At 38.0% G+C, this 24,890-nt stretch overlaps 3 protein-coding genes and 1 non-coding gene across 4 annotated transcripts; all 4 read right to left on the reverse strand.

Moving 5' to 3' along the window:
- Window positions 1-15,691: 15,691 nt before the first annotated feature.
- On the reverse strand, window positions 15,692-16,492 carry LOC120286323 (G-type lectin S-receptor-like serine/threonine-protein kinase SD1-13). The gene is made up of 2 exons (XM_018873578.2): window positions 16,349-16,492; window positions 15,692-16,250 (listed from the first exon to the last, which is right to left on the reverse strand). The coding sequence occupies exons 1-2, from the start codon at window positions 16,490-16,492 to the stop codon at window positions 15,948-15,950; spliced, it is 447 nt and encodes a 148-aa protein (XP_018729123.2). The 3' UTR covers window positions 15,692-15,947.
- Window positions 16,493-17,608: 1,116 nt separating this feature from the next.
- On the reverse strand, window positions 17,609-18,299 carry LOC104447636. The gene is made up of 3 exons (XR_005551007.1): window positions 18,063-18,299; window positions 17,868-17,969; window positions 17,609-17,680 (listed from the first exon to the last, which is right to left on the reverse strand). It is a non-coding gene; the product is annotated as an uncharacterized LOC104447636 (transcript).
- A 6-nt stretch (window positions 18,300-18,305) lies between these two features.
- LOC120294016 (G-type lectin S-receptor-like serine/threonine-protein kinase At1g61390) lies at window positions 18,306-19,720 on the reverse strand (the record flags this gene model as incomplete). Its single annotated transcript, XM_039313879.1, has 2 exons — window positions 19,601-19,720; window positions 18,306-19,400 (listed from the first exon to the last, which is right to left on the reverse strand). Coding segments are annotated over exons 1-2 (1,215 nt in total), but the record flags the coding sequence as incomplete, so codon positions are not given.
- Window positions 19,721-20,042: 322 nt separating this feature from the next.
- Window positions 20,043-22,556, reverse strand: LOC120294017 (putative cysteine-rich receptor-like protein kinase 9). The gene is made up of 2 exons (XM_039313880.1): window positions 21,729-22,556; window positions 20,043-20,149 (listed from the first exon to the last, which is right to left on the reverse strand). The coding sequence occupies exons 1-2, from the start codon at window positions 22,531-22,533 to the stop codon at window positions 20,043-20,045; spliced, it is 912 nt and encodes a 303-aa protein (XP_039169814.1). The 5' UTR covers window positions 22,534-22,556.
- Window positions 22,557-24,890: the final 2,334 nt, after the last annotated feature.

Below are 24,890 nucleotides of genomic sequence, written 5' to 3' on the forward strand. Positions count from 1 at the left end.
ATCCTTAGCACACGGGTAAGTACTATCTCAGGAGATCATCCATCCAAGTCCATTGCTTACGGAGCTAGTTCATTCTTACGATGACGTCAAAGTCATACATAACTATTACTATCAAGTCCATTTCCGATCTCATTCCCTAGGGTTATCTCACTCATCTCACATGCTAACGTAGATAACAACATGTCTTTCAGTGATGTAGAAATACGAATAGGCATATCTAAAGATTTGATTCCTACTTCTCACAATCATCTATACTTCTTAAACATAAATGAATGCGCGTCACTTATATCAAATAACGCATATGCCTTCTTATCCATCTATAGAAATCGTACATGAGATAACATTTTCGGAAGCTTCCGCTTCCTCTTGAGTGATCGCATACACCATTCCTCGTGCTGGTGGCCTCTGTGGATTCCTTGGTAGGTTTAGTCCACCGGTACTTTGTTGTACCTGTCGCACCGAGCCAACACTCAGCTGCGACCTCTCTTGTGGACAATTTCTCTTAAAATGCCCCATCTACCCACAGCCATAACATTTCGGTGGATTATTACAGAATCCCGGCCCATGCTATCCACCACACCTCTGACAGTTATTATCCTGATAGGGTACTCTCCCTTGAACCGGGCCACTTTTGGCTTTTCCAAAATTCCCAAAATAACTCCTCTTCTTAGATCCCCAGGGCTGACTCTGACCAGGATAGGGTCTCTTACCCTTTCGAATATCACTAAAGGTCGTATGTCTCTTAGATTTCAATTGATCTCTCACTAACTCTTGCTCCACCAACTATGCCCTTTAATATATTTTATTATAATCTCTTATATTTAGAGGCACAAGTTGTTTTCTGATATCAGTCCTTAGCCCTTTCAGATATTTCTTTGCCTTTTCCTCTCAATCCTCAACTAATCTAGGAGCATACCTAGACAATTCAGAAAATTTTGCCTCATACTGGTCTACTGTCAGCTCCTTCTGTTCCAACTAAACAAATTCAGTAATCTTCCTATCATTGGCACGATCAGAGAAATGCTTCCTATTGAAAGCTCTAACAAACTCATCCCAATTTATATCAGTACCTGGTGGAAAGATCGTATCTCTTGAAGCTCTCCACCAAAACTTTGCATTTCCCTCCAGCTGGTACTCTGCCAAAGTTATTTTCTCAGCATCATTACAGTCCAACAACTGGAAAATTCGTTCCATTCCATCTATCCATTGTTCCGCCTCCTCAGGACTTCCTGTTCCACTAAACTTAAGTAGCTTCAACTTCAGAAATTGTTCCACCAGTCCTTGAGGGCGACGTTCCACTCCAGGTTGTTGTTGCTCTTGCCTTTCCATCAAATTTCCAATATTGGCCAATGCCTGCAGGATATCTTCCATTCGGGGTTCAGCCCTTGCAGTAGAGGCTTTAGCCCTCGATGGATGAGCACTTCCAGCTCGCACCATGACTTTCCTGCAATTTCCAAGCATTGCCTCGGGAATAATTTGAGACTCACTGTCTCCATTTAAAAGCAACTACTACTATATAAGTAACATAAACATGTTACTGGCACCTAAAGACAACTCATGATAACTACTAGGGACCCGTTATTCAAAGTTAGTCAACTACTCTTAGTTAGTATCCTATGGTGTGCATCATTCTATCCTCAATTCCATTTGAGGCTCCTTATCACTCCATATAGACCATAGCTCTGATACCAATTACGGTTGTGTCACCCCTCGAACGGCCCCCGATTTGTCAGGGTCACCATAGTTCACTTACCTTTCTCTTTCGTGACCTGAAGGTCCATCAATCCTGGGGGGTTTATGTCTTTTAGGTTGGTCCCTCCGCAATTTATATGTCGGAAGCGTATCCAACAACTCCCTTCCCTATATTCAGAAAACAGTGCACACCAACTAAACATTTTATGTAAGTTAAAGCTGTACACTTTTATTTACATAACTTGATGGACATCATTCTTCGGTACATCAAAATGCCAAGTTTTTCTATACTCGGCTATATTTCAAAGATGACCCACATCTCTTCCAACAGTCATATACATAAAGTCCATCGATCAGTGTCAGCGTCCAAAAGTTCCTTCCTTTGCTGTCCTCCTCCTCGCGGCTATATCCAACCACTCGGTCTATTTGCTGGTGGCGATGGCGGCAGAGGTATCTTGTCTAGTCTGAAATGTTAGTCCCCAAACGGGGTGAGTACAACCACTCAGCAGAAAAAGATTCAACAAGCTATATCGAGCATAACAATCAGCATCTAACTTCATACAAGATAGACAAGGCAGGGAGACAAGGGATAAATGGATATCAATGTCATGGAATTCTTCAGTACTAAAACAATTGCAAATTCTATAAGAATCATATGCCACATAATAAGATCACAATCATGAAACCCTTCAATGTGATGACAATATATTTAGACCCCACACATTTATAGTCAAATCATTCATTTTATTTTTCAAAAGGTTTCATCCCCGGAGGACCAATGTTTGTGTCCCTCCGGCATTTGCATCCTTCCAGGCATCACGAAAGCCTCCGGCATTCAGCCATTTAAGGCCACCAGGCATCTGGAGCGAATCACGCCTCCCGGGCATCTCGTACCCACCTGGCATCACGAGGAACCTCGAGGGCCTCCCATGAAAATGATTACCCTGGCCATCCGGATTTACGTACCGACTAGCATACTACCGGGCATCCCGAAACTCCCAGGGAATAACCTCCGGCATTCAGCCATTTATGGCCACCGAGCATCCACAAGGCATCGACTCACTCGATCCTTTGGGCATCCCGACTCCTGGGGCATCATTAATCCGAGGGTTCAATGGGTAACAAATCGCATTTTAATTTCACAAATGCATCATCATAAGTCAAACAAGATATCTCATGAACCCTTTTATCAAACAAATTGCATTTTAATTCACAAATGCATCATCATATGTCAAACAAGATATCTCACAAACTTTTTATCAATCAAAATATCCTACCATCAGCATCATCAAGTCACAAACCTCCCACCATCAGCATCACTAAGTCACATGGCAATTCGAGAACTATACTTCATATAGGACAATTCTATAGAAATCTCGAAACAGTAACTTAATTTCTACAATTGCGCAGTTTTAGCAACAATTCTGAATTAATTACTAAACGGGATCAGAAAATTACGAAATTTTGACACGTTATCGATAAGACCTAGAGGAAAAAATCCCAAGCAGAACAGTAGGTCAGATTCCGTAGGCACCGAGGGTAAAAATTCGATTTTCTTCCTACCCAACATTCTGTAAAATTCCAGATTTTATATTTTTGTAGGAAAATTATTTCGAGCGTCATACTTTGTTCGTTTTCTCTGAATTTTGGATATGTTATTTATGAGGATGTGCTCTAAAACTTTCATCAACAGTTCAATATCGAATTGTGGTCAGATAATTAGAGAAAATTTAAAATGTCGCCTGAGGTCACACTGATTTTCACAAAAACAGTTCACAAGTTCACAAAACTCCTCCTATATATTAGATTTCGACCTCCCGTCATTATACTCTTTGTCCATACACACAATACACCTTACCGCAGCATGATTATCAACAAGATTCCTCATGGTCAGAATCTCAAATTCATTTGGTTTCACTTGCAAGTTCAAAAATCCAGCACTCACACTTCATGAAATTCGAAATCCAGCACATGCACCTCATCCACAACCAGTTTTCTTGATCTAACACCCTCCTACATATCAAAGACTCCACATGCAGCTCAAGTACTCCATTCTCCTCACCTATTTCACTTCTTTTCTAGGCAAAACAGCTTGCAACAACATAGATTGAAGAACAATTGCTTGCCTTAAACTCTCCCACTCGGTAGCTGTCCGAAAATGGAGGTTCGGGGTCGCGGCTTGGCCGGTCGGTGACGGGAACTAGTGGCGTCGACGGCGGCTGCACGGGCATGGCGAGAGGTGGCCCTTCCTTCTCTTTCCCTCTCTGCCTGCACCCACGATCGACCCTCCTTTTCTCCTTGTTTGGTTTCCTCTCAAACTCTCTCTCGGTCTCTCTCTCCTGTCTTCATACGAAACCCCCCCCCCCCCTTTGTTTTGTTCTTTTATTAATCAATAAGTTTAAAATGGACAGATGGCACGAGAGGAAGGACATATGTAGGTACAACAAGGACAAGTGTAATTGTGGAGGAGACAAGTGTTGGAGGGGGGCATGCAATTTCCTCCCCCTCCTCTTGCTTCGTATGACGCCCATGGGGTGTCCTTGGGCTTGCTTGGTTACGAATACTTGGGCCCAAGAGTCCATAAAATAAAGCCCAAATTTTCTCTCTTTTTTTTTTTTTACATATATATAGTATTTTATCTCTATCAAATTTAATTTAATAACAAAATTTCAGATTGCTTTATATACAAGTATATACACACATATAAATATACTCCAAATTCTTGTGGCCCGCTCAATATCCTCAAGTTCTAATTCTTTAAAGTTTTTAACGCATAAAATTCTTATGCAAGATCAAATCCCATCCTTTTGGTTCAAAGGATAAAATTGAAATACTATTCCAAATGAACAAATACAAATTAATGCCTATAAAATAAAGACAAAGTCATAGTTCGGTGATTATCACATATCCGAGGGTTGTCTAAAATTTTGGATGCCACAAGTCAGCCCTTTGAAGACCGCGAAGCAGCCCAAGCCCAAGACCAAGCCCAGCAATTATTGTGGGCTTGCAAGGCCTTTGGGCCTGGCCCATGTGTCCACTGATGCCGCCGAAAATTCGGAATTCAGCCGTTGTTGCGTCGTCGTCGCAGTGATCCAGTTTTCGCTTTTAATCAAGTGAGTTTTACTCACTAATGCTTTCTTAGTTTGTTGATTATGCTTAGGGATTGATTAGATTTAATTAAGTGCACTTATGTGGTTAGATTAGTTTAGAACAATTAAATTAGTGACTTGATGATGCATGTTAGGTGGTTAGACTTAGCCATTAGCGAGTAACTAGGCTCAAGAAATTATTGAGTGAACCTTGGAAATTTTTTAGGTCCGCCTTGGCCTCTAATTAGGCATTACGGGCTTAAATTAGATTTATTTCTATTGTATAATTATTTTCGAAATTATTTATTTATTTTTCTAGAAATTCAACTCGGATGGCCGGTGACCGGAATTTTATGTTGATTGTCGTGACGCAGTCCGTTTATTTAATTGAGCTTTATTTCATGCTGAATTGAATTATTTTTGAAAGTGTGAATGATTCTTTAATTGGATAATCATTGGTTATTAATTGAAAAATAACCGGACATCGGTTGATAATACCAAAAATATTTGAGTGGACTACAGAAAATGTGGGAGTTATGGAAAGGAAAATATTATATTTTAGCTAAGGCCGACTGTGTCCCCACACACGGCTACTTTATCGAGAATGATAAAAAGACGGAATTGGTTGTATGATTGGGATGGTATACTATATTGACTTACGGCTGATATGTCAACTTAGCAGAGAGCAGTATACTGATATATTATATCAGCCTACGGACAATATGTCAGCTTAGCAGAGAATAGTATACCTTATTAGTTTTGATGGAATATGTTGGTATACTATATCAGCCTAAGGGCGATATGGCATCTTAGCAGAGAGCAGTCCTGATATGAATGGACTTATAGATAATATGTGATGAGCCGACCAAGAAAGGGTCGAGATGACATGTAATCGACTAGGTCGATTGATCATTGCTTTAATATGATGTTGTGACTTGATTGATTGAATTGAAATGACCGATGAATGGTCCGATTGATAGGTAATCGACTAGATCGATTGATTGAAATATCAATCTGTGATGTGATTACTTGGGTGCCTATTGAACTGTGCTAATATGCAAGTGGAATCTGACCCGTGCGTGCATAGGCAGCCCGGTTAGCGCATTGATTTACTAATTGAGTCTTAGGGGGTAGAACTTATTGAGACATGGTCTCAATGGTTATTGTATAACCATTTCAGGCCCGTAGATGATCCTGAGAAGGAGGAACCAGGAGAGGACGATGAGCCAGAAAAAGATGAAGAGATTGAAGGAAACGAACTTAGTGAAGAAGAATGAGAGGAGGATCAAGATGATCTCGAGTACGACCTGGATGAGGACTGAGATCCCATCCTGTCTTGTCAAAAAATATACATTCTCTTGTTGTTGAACCTTGGAATAGCACTGCTGAGGCTGCTAATAATTAAATTTGCAAATGGCCTAAATTAAGGAGTGCATGTCTCCTAAAGCTAAATGATGATAATAATGATAATATGATTAGATATCTAAACTATACCAAAAACGTGTTGGATAAATTTAAATTAATAACCATAATTAAAATTCTATAAATATGAGGTGAACATGTGAATGTGACTCGGGAATGATGCAATAATGCAATGGGTTGTCCAAAACCGACCCTCCAGCCCATTAGGTTTGCTGGGCAGTTAGATAAATGTGCTCATTTGCCCACTAAACAGTTCCAAATAAACATGGAATCTTGGTGACAGGTGAATGATGATGTATGATTCCACTAAAATATGAGATTAAACAACGTAAGTGGCAAAAGAAATAAGGTTCATCACATCCAGGACCGATCCTTGGAGCCGGTTGACGCTGTGTCTCAAACTTCAAACATGACATCCAACATAGGAATCGACATTACATCTCAATCTATCATAGAATATAACACCGACATGAGTAAATGACGAAGAAAAATGAACTTGACACCCTAGGGCCCTCGGCCAAAGCATGGGGTGAGACACATTTACAAGGTTTTTCAACAAAAAAATCAAGGGAAACGGCTAGACAAAGCTAGTAGGGGTCACGGCCAAGGGAGGTGGAAATGGACCGGTTTAACAATGAACTTAAGTCTAACATAACCCAAAAGGTCAAATCATATGTACTAGATCCCATAACCGTGTCAATCCATCGGTAGACCAAGGTAGTGGATTTGTAATGCATGCAATGGCTATATGAGTTGCCATACCTCGGCTTTTAACTATAATCCGAAACTTGTTTATCTTTGAGAACGAGTTACAACTTGAAATGATAGAGGGATGAAAGTGTTTTACCTTGAATTTGTGAAGTAATGAGTCCTAGGCTCTCACTCAACTCACGATATTTAACAAAACCGACAAAGTTTGCTCTAGTTCCCTCAACCTTCACTTATTACTTAACGATTTTGGGTTCCTCAAATCATAGTTTTTTATTTATTTATGGTTTTTCAAGCCTAGAGAGAATTGAAGGAAATGAAGACTAGAGATGAGCTAGAGAAATGAAGGTGGAAATGAGAGGGATGAGTTTAGAGAGAGAAAAAAATGATCTTGAATCCCTTGGGATTATTGTCCAACAAGTCCTAAACCTATTGTACGGCAGTAAATGTAGTCCTTAACTTTTCGATTGTATCAATTCAGTCCTAAACTTATTGTAAGGCAACCGGTTTAGTTTTAAACTTTTTGCCATACTAAGTTTGTCCTAAACTTTTGGATAGTTTGTCAATTTATTCATAAATCTTTTAGTAATTTGCCAATATAATTCTTCCAGATAAGTTTGGTTGGAAATTGCCTAATGACTACACTAGCAAATCATTAAAAGGTTTAGGATTAAATTGATAAATCGTCAAAATTTTTAAGATTGAATTGGCATAAGTAAATGGTTTAGGACTAAATTGGTCATTGTATAATAAGTCTAAGAATTTTTGGACAAATTTTCTTCTGAATCCCTTAATCTGGTCATTGGCCAAGCCCATCCTTACCCAATGGTTTCTAACCAATATCCACTGGTTCAAAGCCCTAAAGTGCATTGGTTTTTGTCCAACATTTCAAGCTTGATCCATCGAGTCTTCGTCACTGAAATTAGTCAACTTGGGTCATCGGTCAGGCTTGGGCACACTATGCAGTCGCATGGAAAAGATGAGTATGTAGTCATTGTTCGTCCATTTTGACTGAAATTCGTAGTGAAGTGAGCTAATATGTAGATTACAATAATGTAAAATTTTCAGGCCAAACGGACATTAGAAACTCCCACTTTGATGCCCTCAGATCACTGCTTATGGACTGCCAGCCTCATGTAAGGATTAATCAATACCTTTGATTAATGCAAATTTGGGAAATTGTAACTTTTTGGAGTAAGCCATGGGCCATATACCATTAGAAGAGGGGCTCCTGCCATAAAAAGCAACATACCGGTACATTGATGCTCCATTTACCCCCACATTAATTTTTGTATAATAAAAGCTTTCAAAGTGGTAAATCAGTGTCACATTTATGATAAATTGATTTTTTTATGATAAAAAATCACAAATTAATATACTCATGTCATATTAACCTTAAATTGATGCACTCATGCCCCATTTACAAAAAAAAAAAAAAAAAATCCATATCTACCACAATTTGGAGTAAATATGATGCATGTATACTAGTTTGGGATGTGACATGACTGTACTAATTTAGAGTTTTTTTATGATACAAAATTAGTTTGGTGCTGAATATGGCACTTACATCAGTTTGAGAGTTTTTTATGAAACAAAAAATTCGTTTAAGGTATACCAGTTTAGAATTTTTGATGATATTAGCCAATAAAAAGTTAGAGTCAAAGATGTTCATTGCGATACTTAAGCTTGCAAATTTCCAAATTTTTTTTAGCCTTGAACCAAGCAGGAGAGGCTACAACAAATTAAAAAAGAAAAAGGTTGAGTCCTAGTGTGGGTTCGATTTTCTCGTGAACTCTAGCTCCTTTGTTGATAAAAGTTTTTGCCGCTGAGTCTAATATGATAAATTAGAATGCTCTATCATCGCATGCAAAAGAAATGCATTGAGAAATGTTAGTGCATGATGACACTAAGTTAGTGTTTTTAGTTAGGGGTCAAATTTTGCCATTGTTAGCGTATTAGATACTTAATCTTTATGAAATGCATATGTGATACCTATCTCTTGACATAGGGTTCAAGATACTAAGACTACAATGTTCCTAGTTTCTAATTGTAGAGATGTGTTGATAAAAATATCAATGCAAAATGGTGCACAATTGCAGTTTTTGCTAGGGGTCAAATTTTGCTATTTGATAGAGAATTTGATCTTTGAAAATTTCAAATGCATGAATAATCTTTGAGGTGAAAATTTAACTATCAAATCAACTTTAAAAAGAAGCTCTAACACTTTGCTTCTACTTACAGATGTTCTGAAACTTTTGTGCATCCTTGCCCACATAACATTGTTCTACCAGAGAGCTAGCAACTCATATTCCCTCACAATCCCTATGTTTACATCATATATCCACATAAACCTGCAACAAAATATTGCATATCCAAGCCGCTTAATTTGGTGAACACTGAACCCCTGGAAAGATGAATTGATAGTGAAAATGCATTTGAGAATTTTATCTTCCTTTTGTTGGATGTATGTCCTAAAGCTATTATGTAATAGTTACATATTAGGGATTTCAATTGTACTTTTATTATTATTATTTAATTAATGGCAATGACGTATTCATTCATTTGTTCAATTATTTTATATTTATGAATGATTCCATAAGATCGGTTGCAACTAGACCTATTCTTAAGACGTCAAGAATATATGTGACGGATTCATAGTTAGACTAAATATTTAAATTGATTATGGTCGATGGATTATTGAGTGGATATTAATAATCCTGTTGAGACCGATGTGTTCTTAATTTCGCCATTAAGTATTGGATACTTAATGATGAGTCACATGTCATTGGGTATTATGATGCTTAAGTTAGAACACAGGTGTTTGTATTAGACAAGTTCACTGAACGTGACACATATGGAACGATTAGCAATATGGAAGCTTTTAGCGTGGTCAATGTCTGATTGTTCATGCTTTGATCTTGTGTAAATAATCCTTAGACCTAAGGCACAGTGTTAACTTATGTATTGAACAACTATGGTTCACGGGTGCACATCACGCCAGATCATTGATCCGTCTTTATACTTGATGGTCATAGTTTGTTCATATACGAAGTTGCACGTGTGCGCAATATGGAATTGTCTTCTTGTTACATGCAAGGTATAATAATGATGTCCTATGCGATCTAATTATAACATTGCATTGAAATCCTCGGCCGGGGTTGTAACTGAGAATAAATTGTTTATGTCTCAAATAAAATACATGTCAATTAGATTTGTGCATATGATCGAATTAATGACTTGACAAATATTCCATGGTCTTTGTTTAATCGGGACATAGTAAGATAGAGGGATTGAATTACACTGTAGCCAAAGCTGACATGTTTATTATGTTCTTAAGATATTCATACTATCTGGGTAGTCATGACATATTGCTAGATGTCAATCATGGCTTGTAGGAACTAAAAGATTAATTGAGACAATTAATTCTTTTGGGAGTACCAAGTCTTATTACCAGCTTAGTGATGAACCTAGAGATGTCACATACCATAAATAATTAGGATAACGTGGAACAAGAGAGAAATATTGTTGCAAATGTGTTTGTAATTACTGCAATCAAATTGAGTCGATTTGAAATTAAATTAAATGAGATTTAATTTAATTTGTATTATAATCACAAGCCTACTTGCATATGATGCACACACATGCGCAAAGTAAATACATATTAATGTATTCCAAATGTACATATAAAGATTATGTTCTTTTTAGGGGGATTAATTAATTAATTAATTATTCATTTAATTAATTAATTAATTATTCATTTAATTAATTAATTAATTAAAGTTGAAATGGTCAGCAAGAATTGCTGACCATTTGGCACGAATAATCGTGCACATGCACGATCGTGCATGATCGTGCACGAATCAGAAACGGTTCCGCAACCGTTGCTGATTTCGTGAAAGTGTGCTTTTTAATAAATGCCGCAACAAGGAAAAGTGTGGGCTGCTTGCTGAAGATAGAGAGAAAAACCGTGTATGTGTGTTAGTGTGGTTTGTGTGTGTTCTTGTGTCCTTGAGACGCGAGAAAGAAAACAATTCTCTCTCATTCGGGCCGTGGCTAAATACGTAAAGGATACGGAGAATTGCTTCACAAGATTGCTAGCACAATCAAAGAGGTGATTATCCGAAAGTTCTCTCTTATGTTCAATGTCTATTGTTGGTGTGTCTGAACTAGAGGTCCGACGCTTGTGGGACTCGAACTGAAGAACATCCGAACCAATTCATTTTAAAGTGCACTTTGAAAGGTAATTCGTTTAACCCCCTTTTATATTGTGATTATTGATTAAAACGCACGAACAACGCATTTGAAGAATCATGTATAAAATATATCTTTGTTTTCGCTGCGTTTTTTTTTTTTTTTTTTTGTTAATTTTACCTATACATGATTCATGAAACCCTAACACCTTCAACCGTAGTAATGGTGATGGTATTCATGGACCGGATGCTTTCTTCTTGTGATGGGACTTTGTGAGCCAGCGAGCGTGAAAATGTATAGGTCGGTTGCTTTGGCTGTGAAAGATTAGAATCCCCATTCAGCATTAGGACCCCGGCCAACATGTTGGGTCTATCTGTGGCATGGTCTTGCGTACAGAGAAGCACTAACTGAATGCATAAAAGTTTACGCTTTTTCCACCCACTTTTTGACTTCCGATGTCCCATTTTACTTTAAATTGACCACGATATCTTTTACAGGTCCAGATTTTAATTTATTTCATACCCTTTTTTCTTCTCTTTCTTTGGAAATTCTAATGCATTTAGAATTGACAAAAATATGTATTTGCCAAAGGCTTGATTTGATTATCTTATAATGTAATTACAATTGTCATAATTTTCTTGTCAATAACTAATTATTCCACTTAATTAGTTATACTTTTCAGTTTTGCCAATATAATTCTAAACTTTCGTGCCATATTTCAATGTAGTATTCCTACCAATTGCCACCGAAAATTGTTAATGTGGTGTCTAATTATTGCCGACCGTCCTAAGTGGCATTCTGGCATGGGCAATTTCTACATCACAATTTGCGACGACAATTAGCAAGAAAGACTGTATTTAAATATTGTGCAAATGTGTAGAACTATGTTGACAAAATTGGAAAATTAAAATTGAATTAATATCTATGCTATAGGTATAAGACTAAATTGATAATTTTCCTAAATATTTAAATAACCACTCCTTCAATGCACAAGTACAAGCAGTTTTTGGATAAATACACCATAAGTGTCATAACTTTTCTGCCACTCACTTGAGTGCTATAGATTTGAAAAGTTGATTACTTAAGTGTCACTAGCACTTTGCCTTGATATGGACCTCGATTGTTCTATATGACATTGCTAATGCTAATGTGGAAAATTAATAAAAATTTCCAAAATTAAAAAATCCACATTGAAATGGAAATTAATAATAAAAAAAAATTATGTAGGACGATTTGCTTAAGTGAAATTCAAATTATCAATTTTACTCCAATGTGGTATTTAAGTGAGTGAAAGAAAATCATGGTACTCAAATGAGTGCTATACGAAAATTATAATGCTCTTGCTATTCTTATCCCCTAAAATTTAGAGCACAATAATGGAGGAAAAGAGATTTGCGCACCTAATTTGGAATCCATTTTTTTTTTCATAAGGTATATTGCCAATCCAAATATCAAGTGCTTCTCATTTATTGTCCTCTGTATCACCGACTTAATGAGACTGTCTCTTAGTTTCAGCATTCAATAAACACTCATTATGTGAGGTTATTTGTACATTATAATTATAAGAAAGACTTGAACACAATTTGTAGAGTTCTAGGTAACAAGTCCTCTGACCTCAGGGTGAGCTTTATTCAGCCCATATTAACCAGTCGAATATCTGACTCATTAAGAATCTTTAAATCTCACCTTAATGGATCAATCCCATAAAACATTGAATTACAATTTTAATTGATGTAGCCCACATCAGAAAAACAATTACAACAAATGCAAGCATGGTCGTGCCTACTAGAATCACAGTATTAACCTAATCAATTGGGAATTGACATATAGCAAAATATATTTATCATGGTGCATTGTTAATAATATCGTAGAAAAGTAACAAAATATAGACTCGTTCTACTAATGGTATGTGGTAAGAATTTATATTTGTTATGTGGGACTCATTATTCTTACTGTTCTTTAATATATGATTGATATAATTTATTAGATTAAGTCTACACAATAACTTGTTGTGTATCATGTAGTCTATAGAACTATATGTAAATTATTGTGGAAAACGAGCGATCGAATAATAAAATAGATAGAACAAGAAAATAAATCGACACTAGATTTATGTTATTTAGTTGTAGTGATCTACGTTCGCAGGGAGAGTAGCAACGAATTTTACTATAGATCAAGTGTATAACATAAATTACTTACTTGAATCATTCAAAAACTCTTAATGTTTCTCAAACCCTAATTACACCTAATAATGCATGCATTGATTAGTCATGCAATTTCTCACTAAATAATCTTTCAATCTCATGAAGAAATTACATACATATCTTGACCTCACAAGATTTAATTGAATTGAACCCTTGTATGTTCTTGGATGTAATTCACAAATAAAACCAACGCCAAGCACCCGCTTGAATAACCGCGCTTCAAGATCAACAACGGCGGCTTGCGTTTGTAACCGTTTCTTTTCTCGACCAAGCCACTCTTAAGTCAATAATCCTTTTGAAATATACATATCCACCGCCTGAAGGAAGTCCCTGTATTGGTCGGTCAAGGTCGAAGTCCACACCGAGTTGGAGAAGGAATCAGAATCCAATTTGGATTCGGTCAACGAAGTCCAACTTGGACTTTTTCAATTTTGAACCATGATTTCCACCGCTTGGATTTTATTTCCTTCTCTTTTTAACTTCTTTTCAATTATCTTTCCTTGGCCAACCCCAACTCGTCAAACGACGTTACCGAATTCTGATTTGCTCGATTTCGAACGCTCATAATAAATCCAATTAGGAATATTTAAACTTTCGCATTGGACTTAAATTCGAGATATATATTAATATAATTAGTGGATAGGATTTTATATAGTTGATTACTAGACTAAGGGCACCAAAGCGAAATCTAAGCAATTTTATGCTCAACAGCATAACTGAAAACTTGAAAGCTGAAATATCACATTTCTGAATATTTTATACAAAGCACATTATTGCAAATTGATATTTGAGGGTCAAGTTTTGAATTTTGTGACAGTTAAAGAATCTTGTGATTCAAGTCAAAAGCGATATAGCAAAATTATCAAAGAAATTAATGACGAATTGTAATGACACTTAATATTTATGTGGTTTAGTTGAGTGTGAATATTTATTCCACTAAGAGAGCTCACCACTTTTACTATGAATTTGCATAATACTAAGTATGCAATAGCTTGATACTTAAATTATTTCTCAGTCCCCAATTACTCCCAAAGTAAATATACAAATATTATCTCATAATCCCTTACAAAGAACTCATTTATAAAACTCACAAACATAAAATCTTAGCAATCTTCTTGTTTACTCTTATATGTGTGTCCATATAAAAAGGAGAAACTCCTTTTCAAAAACCTACTCAAACTAGAAAATCACTCAAACAAAAGACCGATTCAAAGTAGGAAATCTACTTATATTGGGCTCCTTGATAAACTCAAATAATATTATAAAATTCTTCTCCTTGGATCATTTGTAGCCAAGTCGTAGTGCTCGTGATTTATGCAGACTCTCTTAATGCCCCGATGAGTGCTCATTCTCTACACATGCTAATTGAGCTCCAGCAAAGCTTGAGCTTTGCCAAAGCAATGAGCTTCATCATCATGTTTGTTGGGTTCTCCACTGTCGCAATCCTTTTCACAGCCACCTTGCCATTTGCCATGAAATCTTGGATGAAATAGTACGTGATATCAATATACTTTGTCTGTATGGGATAAATTGAGTCAAAAGGGAGATTATTCCACTTTGTTTGTCATAGTGTATAGCAACATGTTTTCTTCCACACAAAGTTCAAGTGCCAGCTTCTTAGTCATATTGCCTCTTTTGCTATGAAGGTCAATGCATGCACTTTTCATCATTCGAATACCAACCAACATTATCCTATAAGAGCACTTTCCAACTCATTGCACCACCTACTGGCGCATATATGTACCCCACCGAAGACCTTCACTCATCCAAGTCACTGGCATGACCCGAATCCATGTTACCCCTAGCCACTCTATTATTGTTGTCCCTCCTAAACACTATACCAATGTTTGTTGTCTTCTCTAAACTTCTAAGGATCTACTTCACAGCTTCTCTAGCACCTTTGTTGATCAAAGTTCTTGCCGCCGAGTCTAGTATTATAAATTAGAATGCTCTTTCTATTATGTGCAAAAGAAGTGCAATGAGAAATGTAATTGCATGATCAGGCAATGTAGGTGAATTTTTCCCTTACCAATATTCAATCGCATTCAATCGCTAACATTTATGAAATGCATATTTGATACATGACTCTTGACATAGGATCCAAGATACTAAGACCACAATGTCCCAAGTTTCTAATTGTAGAGATGTGCCTATTGAAATGCCAATGCAAGATGGTAGAAGATCGCAGATTTTTCTTAGGGAGAAATTTTGTTGTTTGATAGCGAATTTGATCCCAAAAAGTTTCAAATACATGAATAATCTTTTAGGCAAAAATTTAACTATCGGCAGCCATCCCACTTTAAAAGGAAGCTCATAGAGGTTCCCTTTTCAAATACAAGTGAAACTTAAATTCCACTAAAAGACTGCAATGGATGCAAATGAAAATGTTGAGAGAAAACACTTCTATATGCAGAAGGGGTAGAAATCCCCATGCATACAAATGTTGTGAACTTTTGTGCAACCTTGCCCACATAAAACTATCCTACTAGAGAGCTAGCAATTCATATTTCCTCACAATCTCTATGTTTACATCATATATCCACATAAAAGTGCCACAAAACATTGCATATTCAAGCCGTTTAATTTGGTGAACACTGAATCTTTGAAAAGATGAATTGATAGTGAAATGCATTTGAGAATTTTATCTTCCTTCAACTGTAGTAATGGTGATGGTATTCATGGACCGGATGCTTCCTTCTTGTGATTGGACTTGGTGGGCCAACAGCCTTTGAAATATATATGCCGGTTGCTTCGGCGGTGAAAGTTCGGACTCCCCATTCAGCATTAGAACCACGATTGACATGTTGGGTCTATCTATGGTGTGGTCTTGCGTACAGAGAAGCCCTACTTGAATGCATCTCATTACTTCTAATGCCGAAAATGCATTAGCAGTGGCTGCATCCATCAGGTCCAATCCTCTTCCTTCACACCACAAGTGCCAAGCCTGTAACAACTAGTCAATTGTTAGATTATTTCAAGGACTACCTATGGTTGAACACTGATTTGGAGGTATAATAGTTTGAAATTAGATCTCACACTTACATAAGCAAGGAGATTAAGATGCTGCCCGGGGTAATCTAAATTTGTATTCTTCTTGCTGCTGATAATCTCCAATAATAGTACTCCAAAGCTATAAACATCGGATTTCTCTAAAAATGTCCCACCCATAGCATACTCGGGAGACATGTAACCTCTATAAACTAAATAATATAAGTGGAGGGTTTCCGAAGTACAATTCAAACAAAAAATCATAGACTTAAGAACGATGACACGAGAGGTGAGAAAATTAGAGGATGATAAACTTTAAACTCAGTGAATACTGTATATCTCATAACTTATAGCACATCGCTGGTCTATAATTACCTCGAAGCGAACTCACATATTGGAACCATTGGATGTACATAGAAGAGTTTTCTCGGTAATAGTATAGCAACAGTAGGAACATGTAAGAAGAGAAAGGTGAGCGCATTATATTGCTAATCTGCTTTCAAGGTGATATATTGTCTCATGAAATAAGTACTCCTAAGAATGATGTAGAAAGCTTACAGTGTCCCCACAACTTTGTGAGTATTGACCAAAACTTGACTGCTTTCGAACATCCGCGCCAACCCAAAATCAGAAATCTTGGGATTCATCTTTTCGTCCAAGAGAATGTTGCTCACTTTCAAATCTCGATGTATGACCCTAAAGCAAGAATCACGGTGGAGGTAGAGTAGCCCTCTTGCAACCCCCTGGATTATGTGGAATCATACGGCCCAGCTAAGTTTCGCCTTCTTTTCTGAATCTAAACAAGGTAGCAAACAGAAAAGCTGTCAAGTTTCAGTACTGAATTATTGTTGAAAGCAGAAATATGTCCTTCAAAGAGTGAGACAAACCAAAAAGGAAGGCGTCCAAGCTATTGTTCGGCAAGTACTCATACACTAGAATCTTTTCTTCTCTTTCGGTGCAGTAACCGAGTTTGACCAGATTTCGGTGTTGAAGTTTGGATATTAGAAGTATCTCATTCTTGAACTCTGCTATGCCTTGGCCTGAGCTACTCGAAAGTCTCTTTGCTGCTATCTCCTTACCATCGCTCATTTTTCCCTGTTTCAAACGAACAGCACTATGAGATCTTGCATGATCTCTTTATTCCCCTTGGAGAAGGCTTTTCTCTTACCTTATAAACTGGGCCAAACCCTCCCTGCCTGAGTTTGTTTTTTGCATCGAAGTTGTCTGTCGCTAGGCGTATGCTATCAAAATCATAAACCACCGCTTCCGATGCATAATCTTCCTTCATTTGCTCTTTTCATGCAGTTTCCCTTGGTAGTTTTTCTGATCTGATGGTTGCAGTCACTGACCTAAAGAGACTTGGGATTGTCATTTTCCTAAGCTTTCCTGCATTTTACGGATGGGATGAAATCAACTCAAGATAAGCATGAGAACATCGGAAGCAGAGAAGTGTTTCTATAATAGTAACTGCTTAGCTTCTAAAGCCATGGTTTTACCAATAATTCAAGATTCATATATTTCGGTTAGCGCAAAATCATCCTTAAAAAGAAACAAATTGTACATCTTTTATTACCTCTCCAGTTTGAAAGAGCACAGAGTCAAAAACCGGCTCCAAATAAGATGATTCCAGATATAGTACTGAGACTGATGATAAGTTTTGTCCGTGTAGGTACACCTGAACATGGAAAAATATTTAATATGAACCACAGGCAGTGCAAAACCAAATGCATATTAATTCAACCATTTCAACCCGTGTCCGTAACCATACCCGCAGCACCTGCACTCGTGTCCACAAGTCGAATAAACAGATCTTCGCCACCTGTGGGGAGTTGCAGAGTATCTAGGAGGTCTTTACTCCAAGTCATACATCCTATAGCATTCACATAAGAATAGGCCAAGCAAGAGCAGTTTTCTAGGCACCAACTTCGACATCTTTCCTCATCATTTATCAACAAATAATCAGCGGAATCAGGTAACTTCATCTCACTAATTTTCCTGAACATATCTTTTTGACAGTCGTTGAAGCAGCTGTGCTTGCAGATTTCTGACAATTCAATTCCAATTCCCTAAGGCATCCTTTGGTCCAGTTTCCTCTGTTCCATTCTTCATCTGATATTGGTTTGAAACCTTCTAAGCATCGACAAATAGGTGAACTAGACTGGTTGCAAACTCCAAAGGGCCCACATTTTCCATAAATTTCACAAGGTTTAGTTGGTGCCGGTGCCTCCCAGTATGTTGACCAGTGATTGGCCCACCAAACCGCCTTTAAAGTTCCTTCAAAAGAGATGAAAGTATATCCAAAGATGGAGTTGTTGTGATTATTGTTGGTATAATTTGATGTTCCCTGGACAATATCTTGCTGGACATCATAGTATGTGTTGTCCATGGTGGGTATTCCGATGAACCTGGTTTTATCCCATTGTCCACTTCTCCAGTAACGACTCAATCCATTCCAAGTGAAAAGCTGAGGTGGTGTCTCCGATGTCACTCCTACGACAAAGCTTCCGAAGGAGGGATCATCTTCGCCTTTCCAGGAAATCAAGTTTCGTTTCTTTCCTGTTTTCATGTTTACTCCAATCGTCATGTTTGGCAGGAGAGTGTCAGTTGGCTCATCAAAGCTTTCCCACAATATATTCGCATTCCTGTCTTGAAGAACAAAGTTTCCATAGTCTGAAAGGAGGGCTGCAGAATAATTTGACTTTGCCATGACATTAGTCGACCACACAGTGTTTTTTTGCCCATCAAGAAGCTTCAGATTTCCATCGTTGCCAATTATTAAACTCGCAGATTTATCTGTGTGTCCAATTGGCTTGTTCCTGTTGGCCACCCAGACTTTTTTGGAGGGAGTCATGTTCTTGTACCATATTCCTAGGTACTGCTTTGCTGATCCATTAGGCGTGAAGAATCCAAGCTCAAAGATTTGACTACTAGAGACCAGGGTTTGGTTCTGAACCAGTGGACTTGATGCAGTTATGTTGTAAATTGTGCTGCTTTGAAGTGTTTGAAGAAGGAAGATGACAAGCAAAGAACACAAGTGCAGAGTTATTGGAATAATGTGGAATAGAATCAAGAAGTATTTGCGAAAAAATGCCTTGTGAAACTTCACCTCTCATAAGAGATCAAAATGGATAAACAGGAAATGGTGAAAATGACATGACCAGTACAATAACTTTTGGACCACGCTCACATTGGTATCTTAAATTTTAGGTTGATCGCTTGAATGTTTTTTTTTTTTTTTTTTTGGGTAAAGGTAAGAATATATTGAAAAGCTAAGGACCAATGTACACAAACGGCACCAAAACTTACACTCTCAATGCGAACAAAAGAGTGGAAGGGAAGCCGCGCAAAAGCCTCAAGAGGCAAGGACAGAAAGAGAGCAAACAACAGACACAACACGACCACCAGATTCAGCCACCAGACCTCCATGGACGCCTGGGAATCCGAGAGCCAGAACAACCGCACCGGAGACGACCGAGCAAGATCAAATGTTATTACTTTAAAAAACATCAAGTTTATTTGAGTATTGCCAGAACATCCGACATGACTTTAGTATAAAACCATCTGACGTGGCAGAGAAGAGAAATGATGTCATTTGAAGTGTTTAGAGACAACATCGTTTAGCCATTCCTTGACCCAAATTGACGAGTTAAGGCTAAGTCCAACTCAAACTCTAATCCCAAATTAGGTCCAATGGTGGTGACTCTTTATCCGTGGGGTGCTGCCAAAGGAAGCCCTAGGAGCGAGGGCATTAGAGGTGGCACTGCTGCTGATTCTGAAGGGCTGCCACAATGGCAATCCTTCCAATTTGTGGTACTATAGCTTTCTTACCTTGGGCTTTAGACTGGAATTTTGGATCTGATATCGGAAATTGTCCCTTTGAGGCCGGTAGCACTCAGAGCCTTTGGTAATAGGGTTTGCAGTTAATGACCAGAAGTAAAATAGTTCCGCAGGTAACATTTGGATCTCCTAACCAATAGAAGCATTTGCAGCTTTTTTCCTCTCTTTTTTTTCCTTATAGAAAATGCGGACATGGAGACACTGAGGAATTAGGAAATTAAAGTCACATACTGAAATTGAATGTGTCCACTCTTACTGTTGTATACAAGAATAGGGTAATGACTGGCTATATGGCCCTTAATATTCGTCCTAAGCCAACAAAGCTAAAACCCATGATATTATGTTGTAAGTGTGTGTCCCTATACACACACAAGTTTGTAATATTGTAGAATTGGCTACATAAAATTGCTAAGGACTTACACGGAGGAAAACAATCATCCGTATCATTGAAGTTCTTCATTCTTCTGAATCTGTTCATCCATATTTAAAATGCTTAGATTTGGGATTGGTTTGATAATTCACAAATTTTGCTGATTCTGTTTGACTGAAAGTAAGGTTATTTCGAAATTATATTTTCATTTCAATTACTTTTTTTTTTTTGGCTCAAATCATTTTAATTACTTCGACAACTGCCTTTCTTTCTTTCTTATTACTGTTTAACTTGAAAATTACTTGTAGATTATTGCAGGCTCATCTCAATAAGAGGTATCATCTAAAATATGGAAAATTGTATTACAAGTGCCATGAATTTTCAATCCATCATTTGAATGTCATAATATTTTTAAAAGATGTGGCTCACTGGGTAATTAATATCATTAAAAGGGTGCAGAAAGAACGTCGTTTAACCCTTTCCTTGCAATTGACAAAAAAAGAAAAAAAAAAAAAAACCTTTCCTTGCGTCAAATTCACAAGCAACCGATTGCTCGAGAAATTGAAATGAAAGACATTGCCACGAGCGCACTGCACACCCTATTCCGCATGGCCCTGAGTGCTGCTACTCGAGCGCGCACCCTCAAAGGAAAATCTCCAATGTCACTACACATTATACCGGTCCATCCAACGAAGAGAAAGCTATGTTACCACAAATCAAAATGATTTCCATCGTGGCGAGCCTTGAGGACCCATAACGGCGCCTTCGCCCCAGGGATGTCCTTTGGCGGGAGTTGCAGGACAAAGACTGGTCGCCATTGGACCTAATTTCGGGATAGGATTCGGGTTTGAGTTGGACTTAGCCCCAATTCATTAATTTGGAGCAAGAAATGGCTTAATGACTAGTTTCTACATCCTTTTGATAACATCATTTCACCGGCGAGCATAATGGATAGTTTTTTTATGAAATTATTGACATGTTAGATTTTTCGACTAGTAAAATCGTTGATATTACTCAAGTGAAATTCTTGTAAAGTTATGATACTTAAGTGATCAATTAAACATTTATGGCACCGTGTACAATGGTATTTATGATGTTTTCTTCCCTTATTTTTAAAAGGTTCTCTCCACTTATTTGAACTATAAAGCAGGATAAGTAGTTCACCAAAAAAAAGAAATGGACAGATCTTTCTGTTATAGAAGTAAAATAACAAAAACAAACATATACCTTTACGTCTGGTCACGGGAGCAGGAGGAGAATGAAGGTAGGACGGCGGAGGCACCAGGGCTGCCATGGCCGAGGCATTATAAAATGGGTACAGCTCGAACCTCATGCTGCAGCTCGGAGTGAACAACCTCCCACCTTGCTTCCCCTGTGGGAGGCCCGCGATTGCCGCCCGGAGGCATGTGTTGCACTCGGACACCATCAAGTCCGGTGTGCACTGTGCGAGCGTGTACAGCTTCTGCAAACTCGTAAAGTTTGCCTCCGCAACAGCAAGTTTCTTCCCCGACTTGCCGACTGAAGCCCTCGCAGCGATGTCGTCCATGGTCTCTCCCAGGACTAGCATGAACTGTGTTGGATTGGTGATGTTCCTGGTGCGGTACGTCTTGAAAGAAGGCACTTGTTCCATGACCGAGTAGATGGACCCATCGGAGTACCTCAACATACACTCATCGTACCAGATCACGGAGACTCGCTGGTTGGGGCATCTTTGGAGTATATCCTTTTTTCCAGTGGCCATGCAGTCGCCGCATGTGGAGGTGTCGATGTCGCCACGGCAGAGGAAGAGCCCGTAGACCTGGTCGGGATGGTTTTGGCCAACAGTACCATTGGCGAAGCCATCAGCGCCATCGGCGGCAGCAGAGGCGAGGGAAGAGAGGAGGGTGTTCAGGTTGGACTGGTAGGCGGAGTTGGGAGTGAAGAGGGTGGTGTTTGGGCAGTAATGCCGTAGAAACGTGGGTGCTGATTCAGTACCTACAAAATTGATGAAGAAGAAGAGAAGAGAGAGGGAGATAGTGAAGCAAGAACTCATTTTTATGTTGATGAATCCCTAGGTCTTGCTGCACAGGCACGGAATTATGGGAAGAAGAGCCACGGTCTGCTCTCCTATATATCTTTGTCGTGGGAACTATTTGGAAAACTAAGTACGTGTATTAAATGGAATTTAACCCAGACCGCGAAATCTGTTAAATAATTATGGGGTTAGACATTCATGCCCTGAATATTTACACCCGTTGGATTGTCATTATATCTTTGTGACTGATGTTGAAATGGTTGTAATCCAATGGCTACAAATGCAAGCAAAGTCCAGCCTAGTGGTATCCCAGTGGTAAAGCTAATTAATGGGAAATTGACATGTAACAAATTCTATTTATCATAGTACATTCTTAATAATATCGTAGAGAAGTATCAGAATCTAGACTTGTTCTACTAATGGCATGTGGTAAGAATGTTTTTTTTTTTCTACTCGGGACTTGTTGTTCTTGCTGTTATTTAATATATGATTGATACAATTAATTAGATTAAGTCTACGCAATAACTTATTGTGTATCATGTAGATGATTACTAGACTAGGGGTACCAAAGTGATAGAGCAAAATTATCAAAGAAATGTTGTTTAGTTTGAGTGTCAATATTTATTCCACTAGGAAAGTGCGCCACTTCCATTATGAATTCGCATAGTACCGAGTATACAATTGCTCAATAGCTCAAGAATTTCTTAGCCCCCAACTACTCCCAAAGTAAATGTACTAGTGTTATCTCATAATCTCATATAGAGATCTCATTTGGAAATCTCTCAAACATAAAATTTTAACAATCTTCTTGTTAACTCTAATGTGTGCTCTATATATACATGATATTTATGTCCAAAACAAGAAACTCATTTTATGAAACCTACTCAAACTAGGAAATCACTCAAACTAAAAAACCTATTCGTTGTAGGAAATTTACTTAAATTGGGTTTCTTGAGACACTCAAAGTATTCTAATAAATCTCCACCTTGGATCAATTTTTGTAGCTTAGTTGTAGTGTTCATCATCTATGCCGGCTCTCCTAATGCCCCAACGAGCAATCATTCTCTACAGACCCTAATTGAGCTCCAACAAAGCTTGAGCTTTGCTAGAGGAATGAGCTTCATCACTGTGACATCTTGATTTTTGACCCTATTTCGATTAAATAAAATTGGCTTTTTATCGACACGCCTATAGTCTTTTTTTTTTTCTGAGTTAGTTACTCACAAAATAAAAAATCTATCAGGTGAAGCTATTAAGGAATATAAACACAACCACCTTGAGAATTCGATCAGAAATCGATTGCTTGACTATGCTAATCTGTAAGGGTCAATACGGCACCATTATAATCGATTAGAGACCGGAGATAGGTCGATTCGTAGGTTGATTCGACAGAGGCACGTAATTAAAGTTTGCAAAATTCTTGTCGAACGGCACTAAACCAATTTTTCTGTCGATTCTATACCCGGTACCCGTAATAGAAACTTTGAGGTTTTTAAGACAACCGAGAGTTGCCAATGAGTTGAAGATGCATAATGTGGATCGAAAATAATCAACCACGGGTCAAACGCATTAAAAATTTCTAAAAGTTACCCCGTAGGTTAGGTCGCGCTAAAATCACGTTCGATCGAAATTAACCATGAAATTGAACTCGGTTTCAGGAATCGAAAATTCCAATGTGTCACGATTTATTTTTAGGACATTGTCTCATCCTTTGAAGAATTTTTGGTGAGCCCGAATTTTGGTGAAAATTCAAAATTTTGCAATTTAAATTCAAGAAATTCGGATGACCATTCTTTGGTGGATTTTTGGCCTTCAAGTTGGATCAAATGGTGAGGGAAATTGTGGAAATTTGTGTGGGCTGCTACCTTGGCACTTTGGCCACCAAATTGGATTGAGCTGGTGAAGATTTGTGAAGAAATTGAAGATGGAACTCAGCAAATTTGTAGGGCTGTGGGGCTGCAAAATTTGGACCTCAAAAGTGGCTCATTAGAGAAGTTTTGGGAGGGAAATCGGCGGCTGGTCATGGCTGAAGACTTATGGGGTTACTCTTAAGTGTTTTAGATATTTAATCTTGACTTTTGAGGCCCCTTGTTCCTCTACTAGCAGCAGCTTCTTCTTCTTCTTTCTCAGATTCTCCTTCATTGTCATGCCCTGAACCTCGAGTGCGCGCATATCTCTCGGTGGTCGATCAAATTGCAATGTTCTCAGGTGCATCGCCGACCCATTCATTTTATTGCACATGCGGAAGCAAAATAAATAATCTTCAGACAACAAACAAATATGGGATAGAAAAACGGGATAATCAATTTAATCAAAACGCACTTTATAAACACATTTGGTTTATACACAAGAGGTCTGACTCAAAAAGAAACCTC

The sequence above is a fragment of the Eucalyptus grandis genome, chromosome 5 (assembly GCF_016545825.1).
Source record: "Eucalyptus grandis isolate ANBG69807.140 chromosome 5, ASM1654582v1, whole genome shotgun sequence".
Classification (NCBI taxonomy): Eukaryota; Viridiplantae; Streptophyta; class Magnoliopsida; order Myrtales; family Myrtaceae; genus Eucalyptus; species Eucalyptus grandis.